The sequence below is a fragment of the Schistocerca piceifrons genome, chromosome 5 (assembly GCF_021461385.2).
Source record: "Schistocerca piceifrons isolate TAMUIC-IGC-003096 chromosome 5, iqSchPice1.1, whole genome shotgun sequence".
Taxonomy (NCBI): domain Eukaryota; kingdom Metazoa; phylum Arthropoda; class Insecta; order Orthoptera; family Acrididae; genus Schistocerca; species Schistocerca piceifrons.
This window is the reverse complement of record NC_060142.1, coordinates 609,701,751-609,721,223: the sequence shown is the minus strand read 5'-3', so window position 1 is coordinate 609,721,223 and position 19,473 is coordinate 609,701,751. Positions and strand designations below refer to the sequence as shown.

The 19,473-nt window shown below is 41.6% G+C and overlaps 1 protein-coding gene across 1 annotated transcript in view; it reads left to right on the top strand.

Moving 5' to 3' along the window:
- LOC124799164 (lachesin-like) overlaps positions 1 to 19,473 on the top strand; it is a 61,935-nt gene that overhangs the window by 27,090 nt on the left and 15,372 nt on the right. The window contains exon 4 of the mRNA XM_047262703.1: positions 15,951 to 16,059. Within this exon, the coding sequence (XP_047118659.1) occupies positions 15,951 to 16,059 (109 nt within the window). The remainder of the gene's footprint in view (positions 1 to 15,950; positions 16,060 to 19,473) is intronic.

Genomic DNA, 19,473 nt, shown 5'->3' with positions numbered 1-19,473 from the left:
ATTGGCAAAAGATTCCGGAATAGTCCCCCATTCGGATCTCCGGGAGGGGACTGCCAAGGGGGAGGCTACCATGAGAAAAAGATCGAATAATCAACGAAAGGATAACGTTCTACGAGTGGGGGCGTGGAATGTCGGAAGCTTGAACGTGGTAAGGAAACTAGAAAATCTGAAAATGGAAATGCAAAGGCTCAATCTAGAAATGGTAGGGGTCAGTGAAGTGAAATGGAAGGAAGACAAGGATTTCTGGTCAGATGAGTATCGAGTAATATCAACAGCAGCAGAAAATGGTATAACAGGTGTAGGATTCGTTATGAATAGGAAGGTAGGGCAGAGGGTGTGTTACTGTGAACAGTTCAGTGACCGGGTTGTTCTAATCAGAATCGACAGCAGACCAACACCGACAACGATAGTTCAAGTATACATGCCGACGTCGCAAGCTGAAGATGAACAGATAGAGAAAGTGTATGAGGATATTGAAGGGTAATGCAGTATGTAAAGGGGGACGAAAATCTAATAGTCATGGGCGACTGGAATGCAGTTGTAGGGGAAGGAGTAGAAGAAAAGGTTACAGGAGAATATGGGCTTGGGACAAGGAATGAAAGAGGAGAAAGACTACTCGAGTTCTGTAACAAGTTTCAGCTAGTAATAGCGAATACCCTGTTTAAGAATCACAAGAGGAGGAGGTATACTTGGAAAAGCCCGGGAGATACGGGGAGATTTCAGTTAGATTACATCATGGTCAGACAGAGATTTCGAATTCAGATACTGGATTGTAAGGCGTACCCAGGAGCAGATATAGACTCAGATCACAATATAGTAGTGATGAAGAGTAGGCTGAAGTTCAAGACATTAGTCAGGAAGAATCAATACGCAAAGAAGTGGGATACGGAAGTACTAAGGAATGACGAGATACATTTGAAGTTCTCTAACGCTATAGATTCAGCAATAAGGAATAGCGCAGTAGGCAGTACAGTTGAAGAGGAATGGACATCTCTAAAAAGTGCCATCACAGGAGTCGGGAAGCAAATCATAGGTACAAAGAAGGTAGCTGCGAAGAAACCATGGGTATCAAAAGAAATACTTCAGTTGATTGATGAAAGGAGGAAGTACAAACATGTTCCGGGAAAATCAGGAATACAGAAATACAAGTCCCTGAGGAATGAAATAAAAAGGAAATGCAGGGAAGCTAAGACGAAATGGCTGCAGGAAAAATGTGAAGGCATCGAAAAAGATATGACTGTCGGAAGGACAGACTCAGCATACAGGAAAGTCAAAACAACCTTTGTTCACATTAAAAGCAACGGTGGTAACATTAAGAGTGCAACGGGAATTCCACTGTTAAATGCACAGGAGAGAGCAGATAGGTGGAAAGAATACATTGAAAGCCTCTATGAGTGTGAAGATTTGTCTGATGTGATAGAAGAAGAAACAGGAGTCGATTTAGAAGAGATAGAGGATCCAGTATTAGAATCGGAATTTAAAAGAGCTTTGGAGGACTTACGGTTAAATAAGGCGGAAGGGATAGATAACATTCCATCAGAATTTGTAATATCATTTGGGGAAGTGGCAACAAAACGACTATTCATGTTGGTGTGTAGAATATATGAGTCTGGCGATATACCATCTGACTTTCGGAAAAGCATCATCCACACAATTCCGAAGACGGCAAGAACTGACAAGTGCGAGAATTACCGCACAATCAGCTTAACAGGTCATGCATCGAAGCTGCTTACAAGAATAATATACAGAAGACTGGAAAAGAAAACTGAGAATGCGCTAGGTGACGATCATTTAGGCTTTAGGAAAAGTAAAGGGACGAGAGAGGCAATTCTGACGTTACGGCTAATAATGGAAGCAAGGATAAAGAAAAATCAAGACACTTTCATAGGATTTGTCGACCTGGAAAAAGCGTTCGACAAAATAAAATGGTGCAAGCTGTTCGAGATTCTGAAAAAAGTAGGGGTAAGCTATAGGGAGAGACGGGTCATATACAATATGTACAACAACCAAGAGGGAATAACAAGAGTGGACGATCAAGAATGAAGTGCTCGTATTAAGAAGGGTGTAAGACAAGGCTGTATCCTTTCGCCCCTACTCTTCAATCTTTACATCGAGGAAGCAATGATTGAAATGAAAGAAAGGTTCAGGAGTGGAATTAAAATACAAGGTGAAAGGATATAAATGATACGATTCGTTGATGACATTGCTATCCTGAGTGAAAGTGAAGAAGAATTAAATGATCTGCTGAACGGAATGAACAGTCTAATGAGTACACAGTATGGTTTGAGAGTAAATCGGAGAGAGACGAAAGTAATGAGAAGTAGTAGAAATGAGAACAGCGAGAAACTTAACATCAGGATTGATGGTCACGAAGTCAATGAAGTTAAGGAATTCTGCTACCTAGGCAGTAAAATAACCAATGACGGACGGAGCAAGGAGGACATTAAAAGCAGACTCGCTATTGCAAAAAAGGCATTTCTGGCCAAGAGAAGTCTACTAATATCAAATACCGGCCTTAATTTGAGGAAGAAATTTCTGAGGATGTACGTCTGGAGTACAGCATTGTATGGTAGTGAAACATGGACTGTGGGAAAACCGGAACAGAAGAGAATTGAAGCATTTGAGATGTGGTGCTATAGACGAATGTTGAAAATTAGGTGGACTAATAAGGTAAGGAATGAGGAGGTTCTACGCAGAATCGGAGAGGAAAGGAATATGTGGAAAACACTGATAAGGAGAAGGGACAGGATGATAGGACATCTGCTAAGACATGAGGGAGTGACTTCCATGGTACTAGAGGGAGCTGTAGAGGGCAAAACCTGTAGAGGAAGACAGATATTGGAATACGTCAAGCAAATAATTGAGGACGTAGGTTGCAAGTGCTACTCTGAGATGAAGAGGTTAGCACAGGAAAGGAATTCATGGCGGGCCGCATCAAACCAGTCAGTAGACTGATGAAAAAAAAAAAAAAATTGAACAAGCAGTAAAGGAAACAAAATGAAAATTTGGAATTGGCGTTTAAAGTCCAGGGAGAAGAAATAAAAACTTCGAGGTTTGTCAATGACATTGCAATTCTGGCAGAGACAGCAAATGACTTGGAAGAGCAGTTGAACGGAATGGTCAGTATCTTGAAAGGAGTATATAAGATAATTATCAACAAAAGCTAAATGAGGATAATAAACGTAGTCGAATTACATGAGGTGATGCTGAGGGAATTAGATTAGGAAATGAGACAACCTAAAGTAAGAAATGAATTTTTGTATTTGGTAAACAAAACAACTGATGATGGTCGAAGTAGGGAGGATATAAAATGTAGACTAGCAACGGCAAGGAAAGCGTTTCTGAAGAAGAGAATTTTGATAACGTGGAATATAGGTTTAAGTGTAAGGAAGTCCTTTCTGACTGTATTTGTATGGAGTGTAGTCATGTATGGAAGTGAAACGTGGGCGATAAATATTTAGATAAGAAGATAATAGAATGCTCTGAAATGTGGTGCTGCAGAGGAATGATAAAGATTAAATGAGTAGATCATATAACTTATGAGGAGGTACTGAATAGAATTGTGGAGAAGAGAAATTCGTCGTACAACTTGACCGAAAGAAGGGATCCGTTGGGAAGCGTGTGGGGTAAAAATCGTAGAGGGAGACCAAGAGACGAATACAGTATGCAGATTCAGAGAGATGTAAGATTCATTACTTACTCGGAGATGAAGAGGCTTGCACAGGATAGAGTAGCATGGACAGCTGCATTAAACAAGTCTTCGGACTGAAGATCATGACAACAACAACATGATCTTAATGCTGTATGTTAGTTTTTCTGCGCTGTTTTCTTTTTCCCCTCGGGGAGCAAGGTTCTGTTCAGAGTTGCTTCTAAACGCTAGTGGTATTCAATAAGTAACGCAACACACTTTTTTTTGTAAAAGCATGTTGATTTTATTCAGGATTTATATATTCCATATTACTCCACACTCTTTTTGACGGTAATATCATATTTTTCTACATAATTCCGTTCACAGCGACGGCATTAGACCAACTTCCCTGGGAAGCTCGCATGATACCACACTAGTGGTCGACGTTGGAGCCAACGTCTCCCTTCAACAATAAGCTCCGCATTATCCTGGTACTACTTCTCCTGGAGTGGATCCTTCACTGGCCCAAACAGATGCTAGTGGGAAGGTGCCAGATTCGGAGTGTATGGGGGGAGGGGGGGGGGGTGAGGAAGAACAGACCAATGAAGTTATGTGAGTTCCTAGTGGGTGTGTAAACCTTATAACGATATGTTTACGTAATGTGTATACATAAACATACAGTTATAAATGTCCCTGTTCGTTGTCGCTAATTATAACAATATGTTTACTTTTGTGCTGTAACATATAGCTATAATCAGCGGTGGAAACATACTTGCGAACGCCGACCGTGTGCGGCTGCTTCTTGTTTGATCGTCTGATCAGTCGGAAGTTGCATTGCAGAGGAGAGTAAATGCCTATTCAAAATATAATTATTTTGGATAGCTCAACATGAATTTCCTAAGGGACCGTAGTTTATCATGCATTTACCAGTACAATATGGCGCGGGGAAAATATTTCGCCGCAAGCAACTTCCGTCCGAACTCGACGAAAGAATTCGTGACTGTGAACTCTCTATTTGGCACAAACATAAAGAAAATTAAATAACTTCATGAAGGAGTGAGACATAGATTCTATATTAAATAAATAGTCCATACACCAGTTCCATTTAACTCCGAATTTATGGCAATTAATAGACGAACTTACACTGCAATGAAAGATTTAACATGGATGCCATTTTGACTGGCACTTCTCTTAACGAAAACAATTCCTTTGACGTTTTCACATACACGTCGCACAATAAATCTACTGCTAGTCACTTTTAGTATTACACATTTACTTTACACTAAAACAATATTATTTTTAACGATAATAATACGGCGGCAAGACATGCGCGTCCGACACAAGTTACAAGAAACAAGAGAAGAATGAGTAACTGTTCATCGAGAATATCTCGTACATAAAAAAAAAGAAGTGTAAAAGTGTTCTTCTTCTGTCCGTTTTTCGCGCCGCGGTTTTCAAAGTCAATAACTCACTGCATCTCTGACGGCGCTTCGACAATAAACAAGTTACGTCACAGGTCGTACACCTTTTACATTCTCGCAACATTATTTGCTAACTGTAGCTGTTGCCGAGGGACTGCCCGATTAGTGAATGATTTAAAATGATAAAGCAATCACATAATGTTACATTAACCTGCGTTGTCATACTTTCGAGGCGACGAACTTGCTGAAGCCTGTACTTCGATTTCCTGAAGGTACTGCCGTACACTTCCGAGTTAATTGTTGCCCCATGAAGGAGGACATCAACCAGAATAACCCCTCCAGAGTCCGCTTGCTTAGCTGGGTGGTAATGTCCTTGCCTCCCGTGCTAGCGGGCCCGGTTCGATTACCGGCTGGCTTGGAGATTTTCTCCGTTCGGGGACTGGGTGTTGTGTTGTCCTCATCATCATTTATTCTCATCACCGGAGTGCAAGTCGCCCAATGTGGCGTCAAATGATATAAGTCTTGCACTTGGCGGCTGAACTTTCCCGAACAAGGGCCTCCCGTCCAACGATGCCATACGCTCATTTTCATTTTTGTTTTACACCTTCAGATTCCAGAAGATCGTTGATAGGACTTTCCTGGCTGAGGGTGCGGCTTTGAACTTTTTCTTCGGAGGAGAGGTACTGTGGTGTCACCCCAAGGATTGCCGTTTTGTATATGGTTGGAAGCGATGTTTCATCGCCTGTGACGATGTGACGGCTCTCGATAAAAAGTTTTCACAATCAGCCTCGTAACATGCGAGGAATTCCGTGCTGAAGGTCCTTCGTTGCCCTTTATGGTTGTCTGTTAGGGGGAGAGGAACCCAGTGGGCACACTGCTTTAAGTACACCATCTGGTGGACGAGTGTGTCAGCAGTATCGACAGAGACATCCAGTTGCGCAGCGAGATCTCTGAATGTGATCCGTCAGTCACCTCCAATGAGACTGCCCGCACGTTCCAACATCTCAGGAGTCACAGTTGTGTGGGGCCAGCCGGCATGCGGGAGATCGGACAGGTTTGTCGACATTGTTGCGATGATGACAGACGTCTCGTCCAACGACTCGCCGTGCTTTTGTTCACTACCAGGGCAAAGTTTTATGAATATGTGAAATGGTCTGGTTTACTGCCAGAAGAAACTCTTCGCTGTAAAGAACCCCTGTCACGTATGCCATTTTGAACGCTATGTATAGCACCATCACCAATGGGAACTTCATGAAACCATACGGGATGAAGAGGGACTATTCCACGATCACCCACGACAAATTTTAACCGAAATTGGAGAAGGAAAAAATGTATTTCATTACTTGCTGCACGCTACTGGTATTTTGCGAGGTCTTGTTGGTGGAGGACTGGACAATTACTGTAGACTTCTAGCTCTACATTGGCAATTCGATTGTTAATATGAAAGGTGGAAACTTTGGTCTTCATTTGACTCGGTGTTAATCTGCAGGATATATCTCTTCATCAGCATCAAGAGTGCTTCGTTAAGTCGCCAGAGTCAAATTTTCTGCATAAATGAACTATATTGGCACTGTTTGAGGGAGAGAGATGTACATTAGTTGAAGATAACTGGTGCCAATGTGGAACCCTGGGGATTTAGTATATTCTGTCTGATTAATCGATTGCCGAAGAGCACTTGGAATTATGTCTGAGATAACATGTTGTTTACGAGCCTCATTATGGATGCCACTGTAGAACAACTGCGAGTTCTTACAGCAATCCTTGTTTCTAAACTGTGTCATAGGGTGCTATCTGATCAACAAAAGCCACTGATGATTCAAGTAATCGTAGGAACATAGCTCCTATGAGTGTTGTTAATCTGAGTACTCGGTCTGTACTGCTTCTTTTAGGTCAGAATGCTGCCTGCTCCATGCGAATAACATCATAGATTTTTGGACCTAATCTTTTAAGGGCGAGTCATTCTAAAAACCGGTAGCAGCACCTCGGGAGGGCGACTGAGCAACATCTACCAGATTAACTCACAGATTCTCCAGGTTCAGTGTAGCTATGATTTTTGTTGTTTTGAAAGCTTTTGGAAGATTACGAGACAGCGTAATATTGATTAAGAAGCTCGCAATCAACTTGCGATTCCTGTTTCCACAATTACGTCTTTAATGATAATCTTTTTCCTTACTGTTCCTTTCTGTGCCTTTTACAATTATATGTGCTATCTGTTGGGAAACGTTTTAGTTTCGTTTCACTGGACTAATGATTAGCATGATTTTAGTAATCGTTAACTTTATTTTTGGAAATACTGAAAGTTACGAAATTGTGATTATATTTAAAGAAAGAAAAACAAAAATTGTTTTAGAATTTGTTAAATTTAATTGAAAACTGTAATTTTCCCACGTGTAATCTAAGCATGCTCATGCTTCCTTCTACTAGTATAATTCTGTAATTTTTTCATTTACGTTCAGTAAGGTATTTATTTTCCTTAATTCAGCGTTTTAAAAAATTTTTATATTTAATTATAATTTGGTGTTAAATTTTTAATTTATTTTAAGTCTGATAATGACTTACAGTATTGGTAATAGGTAAATCGTGTAACTCAAAGCAAAGGAATCAAGATTATTATGTAGAAAAAAGTCGTGTCGAAAGTAAATTGCATCCTCCAATTCGACATTGCTAAATTTCCCTTTTACCATTTGTAGGTGAAAGTGACTCCACGATCTTTACAGATCAATATGCGTTATGTCCAGACAGAAGGCAGATGCTATTAAAGCACTTGGTATCGTTGGAATCACGGAATCATTGTACTGAATGTTATCAACGCGGCACTACGCATTCTTCCAGACTCAGAAAGGATTCGGGCGAACATTAATAAAACAGACAATCTGCAGGGTTGGATTCCTTACTGGAAATGGAGGGAAAAATCTCCTATGGACATGTGTCTGGAAACGGATGGGCTACGTCCAACGACAAAAAACTCCCAGAACACAGTACAGATTGCATCGCACCCACATCACAGAAGATTTTCAAAGTGGCCTCCATGGGATTGTAGGTGTCAGGGGTGGTCCATCTGAAGTTTCCGAGAGAATATCTCGAAAATTATCCATTGGGTAAAAATAGTGGGTAAGAGGAGTTCGTAATATCAAAGGGGGACATCAAATGACACTACACGTGACTTCCAGCCCCTGCCCTCTTGAGTGGGACGGGGGGCAAATTTTAAATCTTAAATGGAAACACCCATTTTTTTAATGCAGATTTGGAGTCTCCATAAAAAAGTAATCAAGTTTTGTCTGAAACATTTTTTTAAATCATTGACAGAGAGCGCTGAAATCAAAAAAAAGTAAAATTGGGGAAGAACTCTGATTTATTTAGAATTATCAGAGAAAGACGCATCAAATCGATAAAAAATGTGCACCAATTCTTTCGTTACGCCAGATTAAGCTATTTTTGTACAAAATGTACAGTATCCTACTCTTAGCCTTACCCAGGAACAAAGACATGGACGTAGTAGAATGATGGACCTTCCTGGCAGATTAAAACGGTGTGCCGGAACGAGACTGGAACTCGGGACCTTTGCCTTTCGCGGGCAAGTGCTCTACCAACTGAGCTACACAAGCTCGATTCACGCCCCCTCCTCACAGCTTTACTTCTGCCAGTATCTCGTCTCCCTTCTTCCAAATTTTACAGAAGCTCTCCTGCGAACCTGTAAAGTTTGGAAGGTAGGAGACGAGATACTCGAAGAAATAAAGCTGTGAGGACGAGGCGTGAATCTTGCTTGGGTAGCTCCATTGGAAGAGCACTTTCCTGCGAAAGGCAAGGTCCCGAGTTCGAGTCTCGGTGTGGCACACAGTTTTAATCTGCCGGGAAGTTTCATATCAGCACACATTCTGTAGTAGAATGATGTTCCCCTGGGGTGCTTCATTAGTGTGAGTCCCTTTGCGTCTCACAAGTTGGGGTGCTTCATTTCTGTGAGTCCCCTTGCTCTCACAATTTGGGGTGCTTAATTAATGAAATTAGCGCCATTCGCTTCAATACATAAATTCAATCGTGTGCGAAAGTTGTCCACGGTTTTGAGCAGTACACCCCGTGGTATGGCTACACACGCTCTTCGAATGCGTTGATCCATATCGTTTCGGGTTGTGGACTGTCTTTCATAATCAATATATTTTAAATAACCCCACGAGAAAAAATCAGGAGGTGTTAGGTCTTGTGGACGTGGAGGCCACTAAATAGGTCCATCGCGTCCTATATACCGACCAGGGTATCGTAAATTTAAAACGTTCCTAACATTTTTAACATAATGGGGAGCTGCTCCGTCCTGTTGGAACCACTTTCGTTGCCAGGTTTCTAAATCAATATCTTCCATTAGTTCCAATAGATCGTCGTGGAGAAGTTGTAAATATGATTCCCCATTAACATTTCGGTCAAAAAAAAAAAAAAAATACAGTCCTATCAAGTAACCGTTTAAAATTCCACACCAGACCATTAACGACCTTTTGTGTAGATTTTCAACGGGTCTGTGACAGTGTGGATTGACAGGGGACCTGCCCGCCGGAGTGGCCGAGCGGTTTCAGACGCTACAGTTTGGAACCGCGCGACCGCTACGGTCCCAGGTTCGAATCCTGTCTCGGGCATGGATGTGTGTGATGTCCTTAGGTTAGTTAGGTTTAAGAAGTTCTAAGTTCGAGGAGACTGATGACCACAGAAGTAGTCCTATAGTGCCCAGAGCCATTTCAACCATTTGACTGGCGACCAACGATACCAATCGTGATGATTTAATTCGCCATTGTATTTTAATGTGGCTTCATCGGTGAATATACCGTAACTACAAAAAATCATGGTCACCTCTTATCATTTCCACGGCCCAATGGCATAAATGCACGCGTATTTGCACGTCTTTCGGCGTTAATTCCTGTGTCATAGTGGTATGATACACATGAAATTTATGTGACTTCACAATCATCAAAGCAGTTCACTGCAGTATTCCAGTTTGTCTCTGAATCGTACAGTCGGGATCGAGTTGAACACAGGCGAGAACGTTAAGGGTATGAGCGTCATTTTCTTGTACTCGCTATCACGAGGTGGACGGTGCATGTATCGATTTAGAGCTCGTTTTGTGCATTTCGAATAATGTTTTCGCTTGGATGTCGTCTGTTTGGGAAACGATCTGAGTACAATAGTGCAGCTGCAGCGTAATTGTTACAGCATTCACCTAAAATTAACATCGTATCAACATAGTGAGCCATGTTACGCTAAAGAATAATTTACTTTCGGAGTTGATGTTTACAGTTCACAATCTGAAAGTGAAGTGGCGTCTGATAGCATTCCACTGACCTTTGTACTGAGCTATTGTTCGCAGTTTGGCCACGGTAGCCGGCCGGAGTGGCCGAGCGGTTAAAGGCGCTACAGTCTGTAACCGCACGACCGCTACGGTCGCAGGTTCTAATCCTGCCTCGGGCATGGATGTATGTGATGTCCTTAGGTTAGTTAGGTTTAAGTAGTTCTAAGTTCTAGGGGACTGATGACCACAGCAGTTAAGTCGGGTAGCGCCACAGTCGGGTGAGTAATGCAATTGTGAAGAGTACCCTAACGAGAAATTAATACCATTCCGCCTCCCTCCTTCAAAAACAGTGATGGGTAGAATACATTTTGTAAAACACTTGCGTAATTTGGCGTAAAGAAAGAATTGGTGCACATTTTGTATCGATCTGATGCGTCCTCCTTGGATCATTCTAAATAAATCGGAGCTCTTCCTCAGTTTTACTTTTTTATGGAGAATCCGAATACGCAATAAAAAACGGGTGTTTCCATTTAAGATTTGAAAGTTAACCACCCTCCCCACCACCCAACGGGGCGGGGGGGGGGGGGGCTGGAGGTCACGTGTAGTATCATTTAATGACCCACTTTGAGCTTACAAACTTGTGTTACCTACTATTTTTACCCGATGTATAGTTTTCGAGATAATCGCATCCGAGACTTCAAATGGACCACCCTGTACATAATCGTATTTTGTCTCACACCATGTTGGCGGGCCACTTCCCTGGAGCTTTTACTAGGGTTAGTCTGAATATCCTGTAGAACCTGTTTCTCCACATCTGGTGAACGTACATTCCGACGCCTCCTTGCACTCTGGTCCGTTTGAGAGATCCCATGATCACACAAACTCCCGAAAAGCGCTTTAAATGTTGTTTGATATTGTTGGTGTCTGCGAGAGTACTTGTTTTGGTACGGCCGTGTTGCTTCTCGACCGTTTCCATCTGCTTGGACGTACACAAACACCATCTCGGCTTTTTCCCAACATGAATACTGGACCATTGTGCTGCTTATAGCGCATGGCGTCAGTCACAGCCTGTAACACACAAGGAACACATGGCACGTGGTCTGAAGAACTGTCACTCGGCAGCACCATCTACGATGGCAGCGATGCGTTTTCGGACACATATTCACAGGAGCATTTTTCCTCCACTTACAGTCAGGAATCCGTCCCTGCTGTTTGTCAGTTTTGTAAATGTCCACCCTGTATTCCATTACCATAGCATGTATCGCTTTCATAAATGTAGCAGGAATAAGGAAGACCGCACTGTCAGTGGAAATGATACTACTCGCTATTGTTTCGAATGCTTTAGAAACGCATTTCGATTAAAAAGGTTACATATTTTTGGACTGTACTATAGTGAGCCTTTCTGTTTCGAGCGGTTGTATGTCATCTTCTGGATTTCTTGCACAAAAAATCTTGTCGTAAACCCCCAATTATTGTAAGTGGAAGACTTCAATGATAGCTAGGAGACTGAAATCAAATAACGCTAGTGTACTAGTTTCTCTCACAACTCCTGCAGTTGCATATGACAGGCTGTTTAAGTTGAGGGACTACAGAGAAAAACTACATAATACAGGTGACAGAGTTAATAGTTTTCACTTTACCTAATGTAGCCTGACAATTTCTGAAAGGCGTTATTAAACAGACAGAATTAATGTACCCTAACATGGCGTTATGTCACAGAGAGTTTAATGGTACTCTCTTTCTGAGCGTATTCATTTATTTTATTTACTACTAAACGCTGTGTAATGGTTACAATACACATTAAACTGATGAGCAGTATGGAAAACTAAAATTCGTTAAGCGTGATCGTAATATAAATAGTCTCTGGAACACAAACAGTTTATATACACGTACACTCTTCTTCGATACAGATGGAGTATTTAATTACACATTATACTTAACTGTTTTTGCCGTTCTTAAGAATTCATCATACAGCATACCGTATGATGTGGCCCGCCACAACTTCTTTTCCTATGCTAACCTCTTCATCCCATGGTGCCACTTACGCCTAATATTCTACAATACTTGTTGGTTATATTCAAGTCTCTATCAACCTATACAAATTTTGGTTCTCTCTAGTTACACGGAAATAATTCCAGCATTCCATAGACGAAATCCTTTATTACTTCTAAGTTAGGAAGCTACGGTAACTGGAAGTACAGACTTACCATCAGCGGCAAATTCGAACACCTGTGTTTGCATAATGTGTAATTTGTCACAGGTTTCTTCCCGCGGTGTTTTATACAGCATTTTTTCAAGTGTATTGAGCCATGGCCTATGGTTAGCGTCTTTGACTAATAATCGAACGTATACTGGTTTTGAACGTAACGACTGCTAAAATAAACAGCAGTGGCTGCCGATAACTACCGCCATTAGAAGTCACCTTTGGTATGATAATGGCCTCGTCAAATAGGGCGGAGGAGAGGGAAAAGAGGTTCAGGGCTTTCTGTTGCTCTTGAGATGGAAAAATGCCCCTAAGATCAACAATGAGGAGTGATCAACGGAAACTGCTGCGTTAAAGAAGCATTGCATGTATACACAGCACATATAGCCTCTGATTAAAAAAAAAAAAAAAAAAAAAAAAGCTGATGATAACCTCTCCATTGACAAAAGATTCTGGATTAGTCCTTACATTCTGATCTTTGGGAGCTGCCGAGGAGATGATTATGAGAAAAAGATGGAGCAACGAACGGAAGGCTAACATGGAATGGCAGAAGTTTGAACGGGAAAGGGAAGATAGGGAATCAGAAAAGGGTGATGTAAAAGACCAGTCTAGCTATACTGGTAGTAAGGAAGTAAAATGGTATGAAGACAAGGATATCTGGCCAAAACAATCTAGGGTGACGTCAACAGGAGCAAAAATGGAATAACGGGGGTAGGATTCGTTATGAATGGGAAAGGAGGGCAGAGAAAAGTTACTGTGAGCTGTTCAGTAGTAGGGTTTTTCTGATGAGCATCGACAGAAAACTTACTCCGACAATAATAGTAGTGGTATACATGCAGATGTCGCGAGCAGAAAATGAAGAGAGGATCTGAGTGACGTTACTGAGTCGATAATTCAGCGCATAAAGAAGGTGAAAATGTAGCACGTATTGGAGAGTGGACTGCGTCTGCAAAGAAAGGAGTTTAAGAAAGGCTTACTTGGAGAGTATGTGCTCGGTAGTTGGAATGATTGAGTAGGGAGACTAATTTTCAGAAATAAATTTCAGCTGGTAATGGGGAATACTCCATTCAAGAATGACGATCGGAGATGGTATACGTGGAAAAGTCCCAGAATGAAGATTTCGATATTGCGATAAGATATACCAGAGGTGTGGACGTCTGTAAAAAGAACAGTCACAGATCTTGGAAAGAGAAAAATGACTCTGAGCACTATGGGACTTAACATCTGAGGTCATCAGTCCCCTAGAACTACTTAAACCTAACTAACTTAAGGACATCACACACATCCATGCCCGAGGCAGCATTCGAACAAGCGACCGTAGCGGTCGAGCGGTTCCAGACTGAAGCGCCTAGAACCAAACGGCCACGACGGCCGGCTTGGAAAGAGAAACATTCGTACACGTAAGATAACTGCTAAGAAACCTGCGGTAACAAACAAATAGTTCAATTGATCGGGGAATGTAAGAAGGACAAAAATGTTCAAGTAAATACAGAAACCGAGAAATATAAATTACTTAGGAATGAAATAATTAGAAGGTGCGGAAAAGCCAAGGAGAATGACTGCATAAAATACGTGAAGAAGCCGAAGAAGAAATAATCGACGGAAGGACTGGTTGACTGTACATATCAGTTAAAACAATCTTGGGTGAAATGCAAAGCAAGGTAGGCAATATGAATAGTGCAACATGCAGTCCACTGTTAAATCCCGAGCAGTAGCAGGAGAGGTGAAATGAGTACAGTGTGAGGGCAGCTCTGACGGAGAGGTATTGTCTGATGATGTGACACAAGAAGAAATTAAAATCGATGTGAAAGAGATAGGGGAACTAATATTAGAGACAGAATTTAAAAGGGTTTTGGAAAACTTGAGAAAAAATAAAGCAGAATTGGTGGTTAACATTGTCTCAGTATTTATAATATCATTGGTGCAATTGGCAACCAAGCGACTGTTCAGGTCGGTGTGTAGAGACTGGCGACACGCTATCAGACTTTAGGAAAAGTATCATCCTCACAATGTCTGTAGATCGAAGGAAGAACGACGGAAATAAAGGAAAGGTTCAAGAGTGTGACTAGAATTCAGGGTGAATGGATATCAATGATAAGATTTGCTGATGACATAGCTACTCTCAGTAAAAGGGAAGAAGTATGACTGAATTCACTGAATGGAATTAGCGGTCTGCTTAGTACAGAATATGCGTAGAGAGTAAACAGAAGAAAGAGGAAAGTAATGAGAGGTAGAAATAACGAGAATGTCGAGAAGCAAAACAGGTGATCACAAATTTAAAAAAAAAATAAGGAATTCTCCTACCTCTGAAAAAAATTACCCATGAAGGACGTAAGAGGAGGACATAATAAGCAGACTAGCAGAGGCAAAAAATGATTTCCTGGCCAAGAGAAGTCTATTACTATTAAACACTAATTTCGGTACGAAATTTCTGAGAATGTACGTTTGGAACAAAGACCTGTGTGGTAGTAAATCATGGACCGTGGAAAGAATATTACAAATTAGTTGAACAGATAAGGAATGAGGACGATCCCGTAGAATCGTCGAGGAAAGGAACATGTGGAAAACATTGTCAAGAAGACTGTACGTGGTGATAGAACATGTGTTAAGACATGCGAGAGAAACTTCTATGGTACTAAAGGGAACTGTAGAAGGTAAAAACCGTAGAGGTAGAGGGAAATTGCGATGTATCCAATTAATATTTGAGGACGTATGTTGAAAGTGCTGTTCTGACATGAAGAGGTTGGCACAGAGGAGGAATTCGTGGGGACCGCAGACCAGTTAGAAGACAACTTAAAAAAAGTCTGTAAGTCAATGCTTAATCTTATTACGAAGAGCTTCTGCGCAAGTTTCTCGACATCATGTGGGGTTCTTGCAACAAGCATGCTGTCAATAATGATCCGTGCGTCTCTAACTTTAAATGTGTAACGTGATGATATGCACGCCTCAAAACACCGTATTTAGTCGTTTGTGGTACCCTTTAACAGTACTAGTAGTTTTGAGAATAATTTAATTACAATACTAGTAGTGTTGTAAAGTATCAATTAGTTTTATGAGGGAATCTGATGATATATCCGTATCTCTTACTGATTGACGGTATTTTTACTTCAGTCTGACATCTCAGCGAAGCTGTATTAACAAAGAACTCTGAACAGGCTTTACAACTACAGGGAACTTCCGCAGTCTTTAATTTTAACAACAGAAAGCAGAAATAAATCTTGTTAATTCAGTGTGTTTACTGACGTCTTCGTAAAACTGAGGTTTCACTATTAAATGTTTTAAGGTGCTCAGAATTAATATGCAAACAAAATGTAGTTTAATTCCAGTGTTTTGCTTCTTCAGATTGCGCATTAATGTCAGATGGTATTCTTAAGGATTTTTTGTCACGATCACAGTTTTACATATAGCGTAACATTTCATTATTCACAGAGCTGGGCCTTGCAGATAAAATTCGTGCAACCACAGGACGCCGGCTGGTACGAATGCCAAGTTTCCACGCATCCGCCGACCAGCATATTTGTTGAACTGAAAGTCACAGGTTAGTGTCATGTAGCGTTTCAGATTTCTTACATTCCTTACAAAAAGTACTAACAGGACGATATTGGTCGAAGTACTTTATTGTTTGGTTTACTGTTTTTCAGACATGTGAAAAGAGTACATAAAAAAGGGAAACTCAAGTGATTTCATAGTGAAATAAGTCGAAATCGTATGCTGCTTATACACTGAAGGATATAAAAATATTACACCATGAAACACTAGTTCGATACTTATCAAACGTAGTCGAGACTTTCATCAAATAGAGTGTATTTTAATGTCATCTTGAGCAATTTCGTACCATCCCTCAGATAAGTGATTTGCCAGTCAATAAAGATCACTGGATCTAGGCTGGTCTGGAAGTATTCGTAGTGTCATCGCATACAAGACATGCTTTTTTAATGACAAATCTGAGGATCTGACAAGCCAGCCAAGTATCCATACATTTCTCTGAGGGTCTGTTGTGTGAACTGCATTGTCGGCTCGTACATTATCGTGCAGGAATGTGCCGTTTGGTACCCTCGTCATGAAGGGTTAATGGTCAGCCATTTTTGCACATACTGGTAGACATTCGGCATCCCTTCAAGAATTTCCGGATAAGATAAACTGCCATATTCAGTACCTCCCCAGCACATGATTCCAGGGACTGGAGATACGTGGATTTCTAGAACTGTCACTTCCGGAGAACTTTCAATAGGCCGTCAAACTGACCAATGTAATGTTAGTGCAAACTGTCATCACGACGCTGCACTCTCAGTCATGCCAGTGATTTTCGCCTTTCTCAAGCACTGAACGATGGAGGTTAAATGCTCTTATACATATGTGGCAATTATGTACTGTTACATGTGTAGGAATGGCCTTTTCCTGTACTGCCAATATAGAAAATAAGCTCGTATAACAACGAAATCTCTATCAACGTTTCCTGAATTGATTGTTGGAGTGCTGACACCATAGTTTACAGACAGTCTGGGTAACCAGTTATGTTGGCCAGTGATGCAATAAATATAGGGATCACGTCAACCGCTTACGCATCAACTACGGCCTGAAGATGGCTCATTGAAGCGCCGAAACTGGTAGCTAAAAAATAAATACAATCATATTGACTGCTGAAGACTTTTCATTTTCTTACAATAGTAGAAGGCCTTGATCCCCAAGACCTGCGTTTTAGGTTAGCAATTTCGTAGTGTTCAGTGGAGGCGTCCATGGTGAAATGCTTCCCATTGCTGTCGGTGTAGGAAATCTGTCGCGAAGTGATAGGTATACAGCAGTGACCTACCTATCTGTTGTTAAATGAAGCGAAATAAGTGAAAACATTCTGTTTGTACTTAACATGAAGTAAGTTCCCTATACAGGATGGTTCAGCTGCCCCAACCGATTCGTTCTATGCAGTTCACACTGCGTCTTTATCAGGAGCGATATCCCGAAGGCGACAGCCGCGTAATCGAAATAAGTTCCGTCTCATAGATTTCGACGATTGTTAGCAAACGGAATCATACTGCTAAAAATACGAATGAGTGTAGGTCATGTGTTACGAGATATTTATGGACCAATATATATTTTACCTCTGCCACTCGTTTCCAAGAGTTTCCAATCATTCTTTGAGTAATTATTGGAGTAGTCATGCAGAGTTTGAATGTCTTGTTAGTTCATTCCATTTATAGCAGTCAGTATTAGGTAAATGGTTCAGACAATGTTGAGCATCAATGGTAAAAGTTCAAGAGCATCGTACAGTCCACTTTAGGTAAATTTGTGTTGAGCAAGCCTTAAGTAACTGAGCTCATGATGTATGATAAGTGTTGATCTTTGCCCCAAGCGCTGACCACTTACCTTTCATCTGCTCCTTCGATATATTCTCTATTGGTGAATCCCTCAATCTGTACATGCACTGATGGAAGAAATAGCTGTACCAATAACGAATTTTGCAACGTAAACGATGTTAGTAGGCATGTTATACATGTGAAAGATGATGTCTATTCAGATATCAAGCCAGTCGCATAAGAGCCGTGTTAGTATAGCCACTATGAAGGTGCAAATCAGATTTGCTTTAAATGCACGCATTGCAACGGCCGTGAGCATTATATACCATTAAGAGTGGACATGGTGAGTTGATGTTAGTCAAGAATGCCTTTAAGGCGACAAATACGCTATCATCGACACCTCACTAAGTTTTAACGAGGTCTTGTTAATAGGGATACGAGAAGCCGGTTTTTCCTTGTGCGATGCTGCCGAAAGATTTGTCAGGGACAGAGCGAGGTGGCGCAGTGGTAGCACACTAGACTTGCATTCGGGAGGACGACGGTTGTAACCCATGTTTGGCAATCCAGATTTAGGTTTTCCGTGATTTCCCTAAATCGCTCTAGGCAAATGCTGGGATGGATCCTTTGAAAGGGCACGGCCGACTTCCTTCCCCCATCCTTCCCTAATCCGATAGGACCAATGACCTTCCTGTTTGGTCCCTTCCCCCAAACAACCCAACCCAAACTTGCCAGCACTGCAACCATTGTCCATTATTGCTGGCAGCAGTAGTCAAGAGACTGTACAGTCTCAAGAAGCCGGGCTCCGGCCAGCCCAAACAACCCAACCCAAACTTGTCAGCACTGCAACCATTGTCCATTATTGCTGGCAGCAGTAGTCAAGAGACTGTACAGTCGCAAGAAGCCGGGCTCCGGCCAGCCTCGTAGCACTACCGAGAGGGTAGACAATCGTGTTCTGCGTCGTATTGCATTTGCTGCAGCAATTTGAATAGTAGTCGGCATCACAGTGACACAACGAACCTTTACAGATCGGTTGCTTTAAGGACAGTTCCGAGCCAGAAGCCCTGTAGCGTGCATTCCACTGATCCCCAGTCACCGCCATTTGCGGCTGAAGTGGTGTCGAGCCCGATGTCATTGCAGGAAAGGACGGAGGTCTATTGTGTTTTCTCATGATAGGTGATTCTCAGTCAGTGCCATTTATGGCAGTGTGTTGGTTACAAAGAGGCCAGTTGAGGGTCTGCAACCAACCTGTACCATGCTAGACAAACTGGACCTAAGAGTGGAGTTACGGTCTGGGTTCCAGTTTAATAGAAGGAACGCTCTGGTGGTTATCTCACGCATCTTGACTGCAAAATTTGTATGTCTGTCTGTTTGTGCCGGCCGAAATGGCCGAGCGGTTCTAGGCGCTACAGTCTGGAATCGCGTGACCATTACGGTCGTAGTTTCGAATCCTGCCTAGGGCATGGATGTGTGTGATGTCCTCAGGTTACTTACGTTTAAGTAGTTCTAAGTTCTAGGGGACTGATGACCTCAGAAGTTAAGTCCCATAGTGCTCAGAGCCATTTGAACCATTTATCTGTTTGTGCTCTCTTTCATGAATTGCATGCCTGGGAGTGTTTTACAAGAGAATATTGTCCACATAGCACTGTTATAACCCAACATAC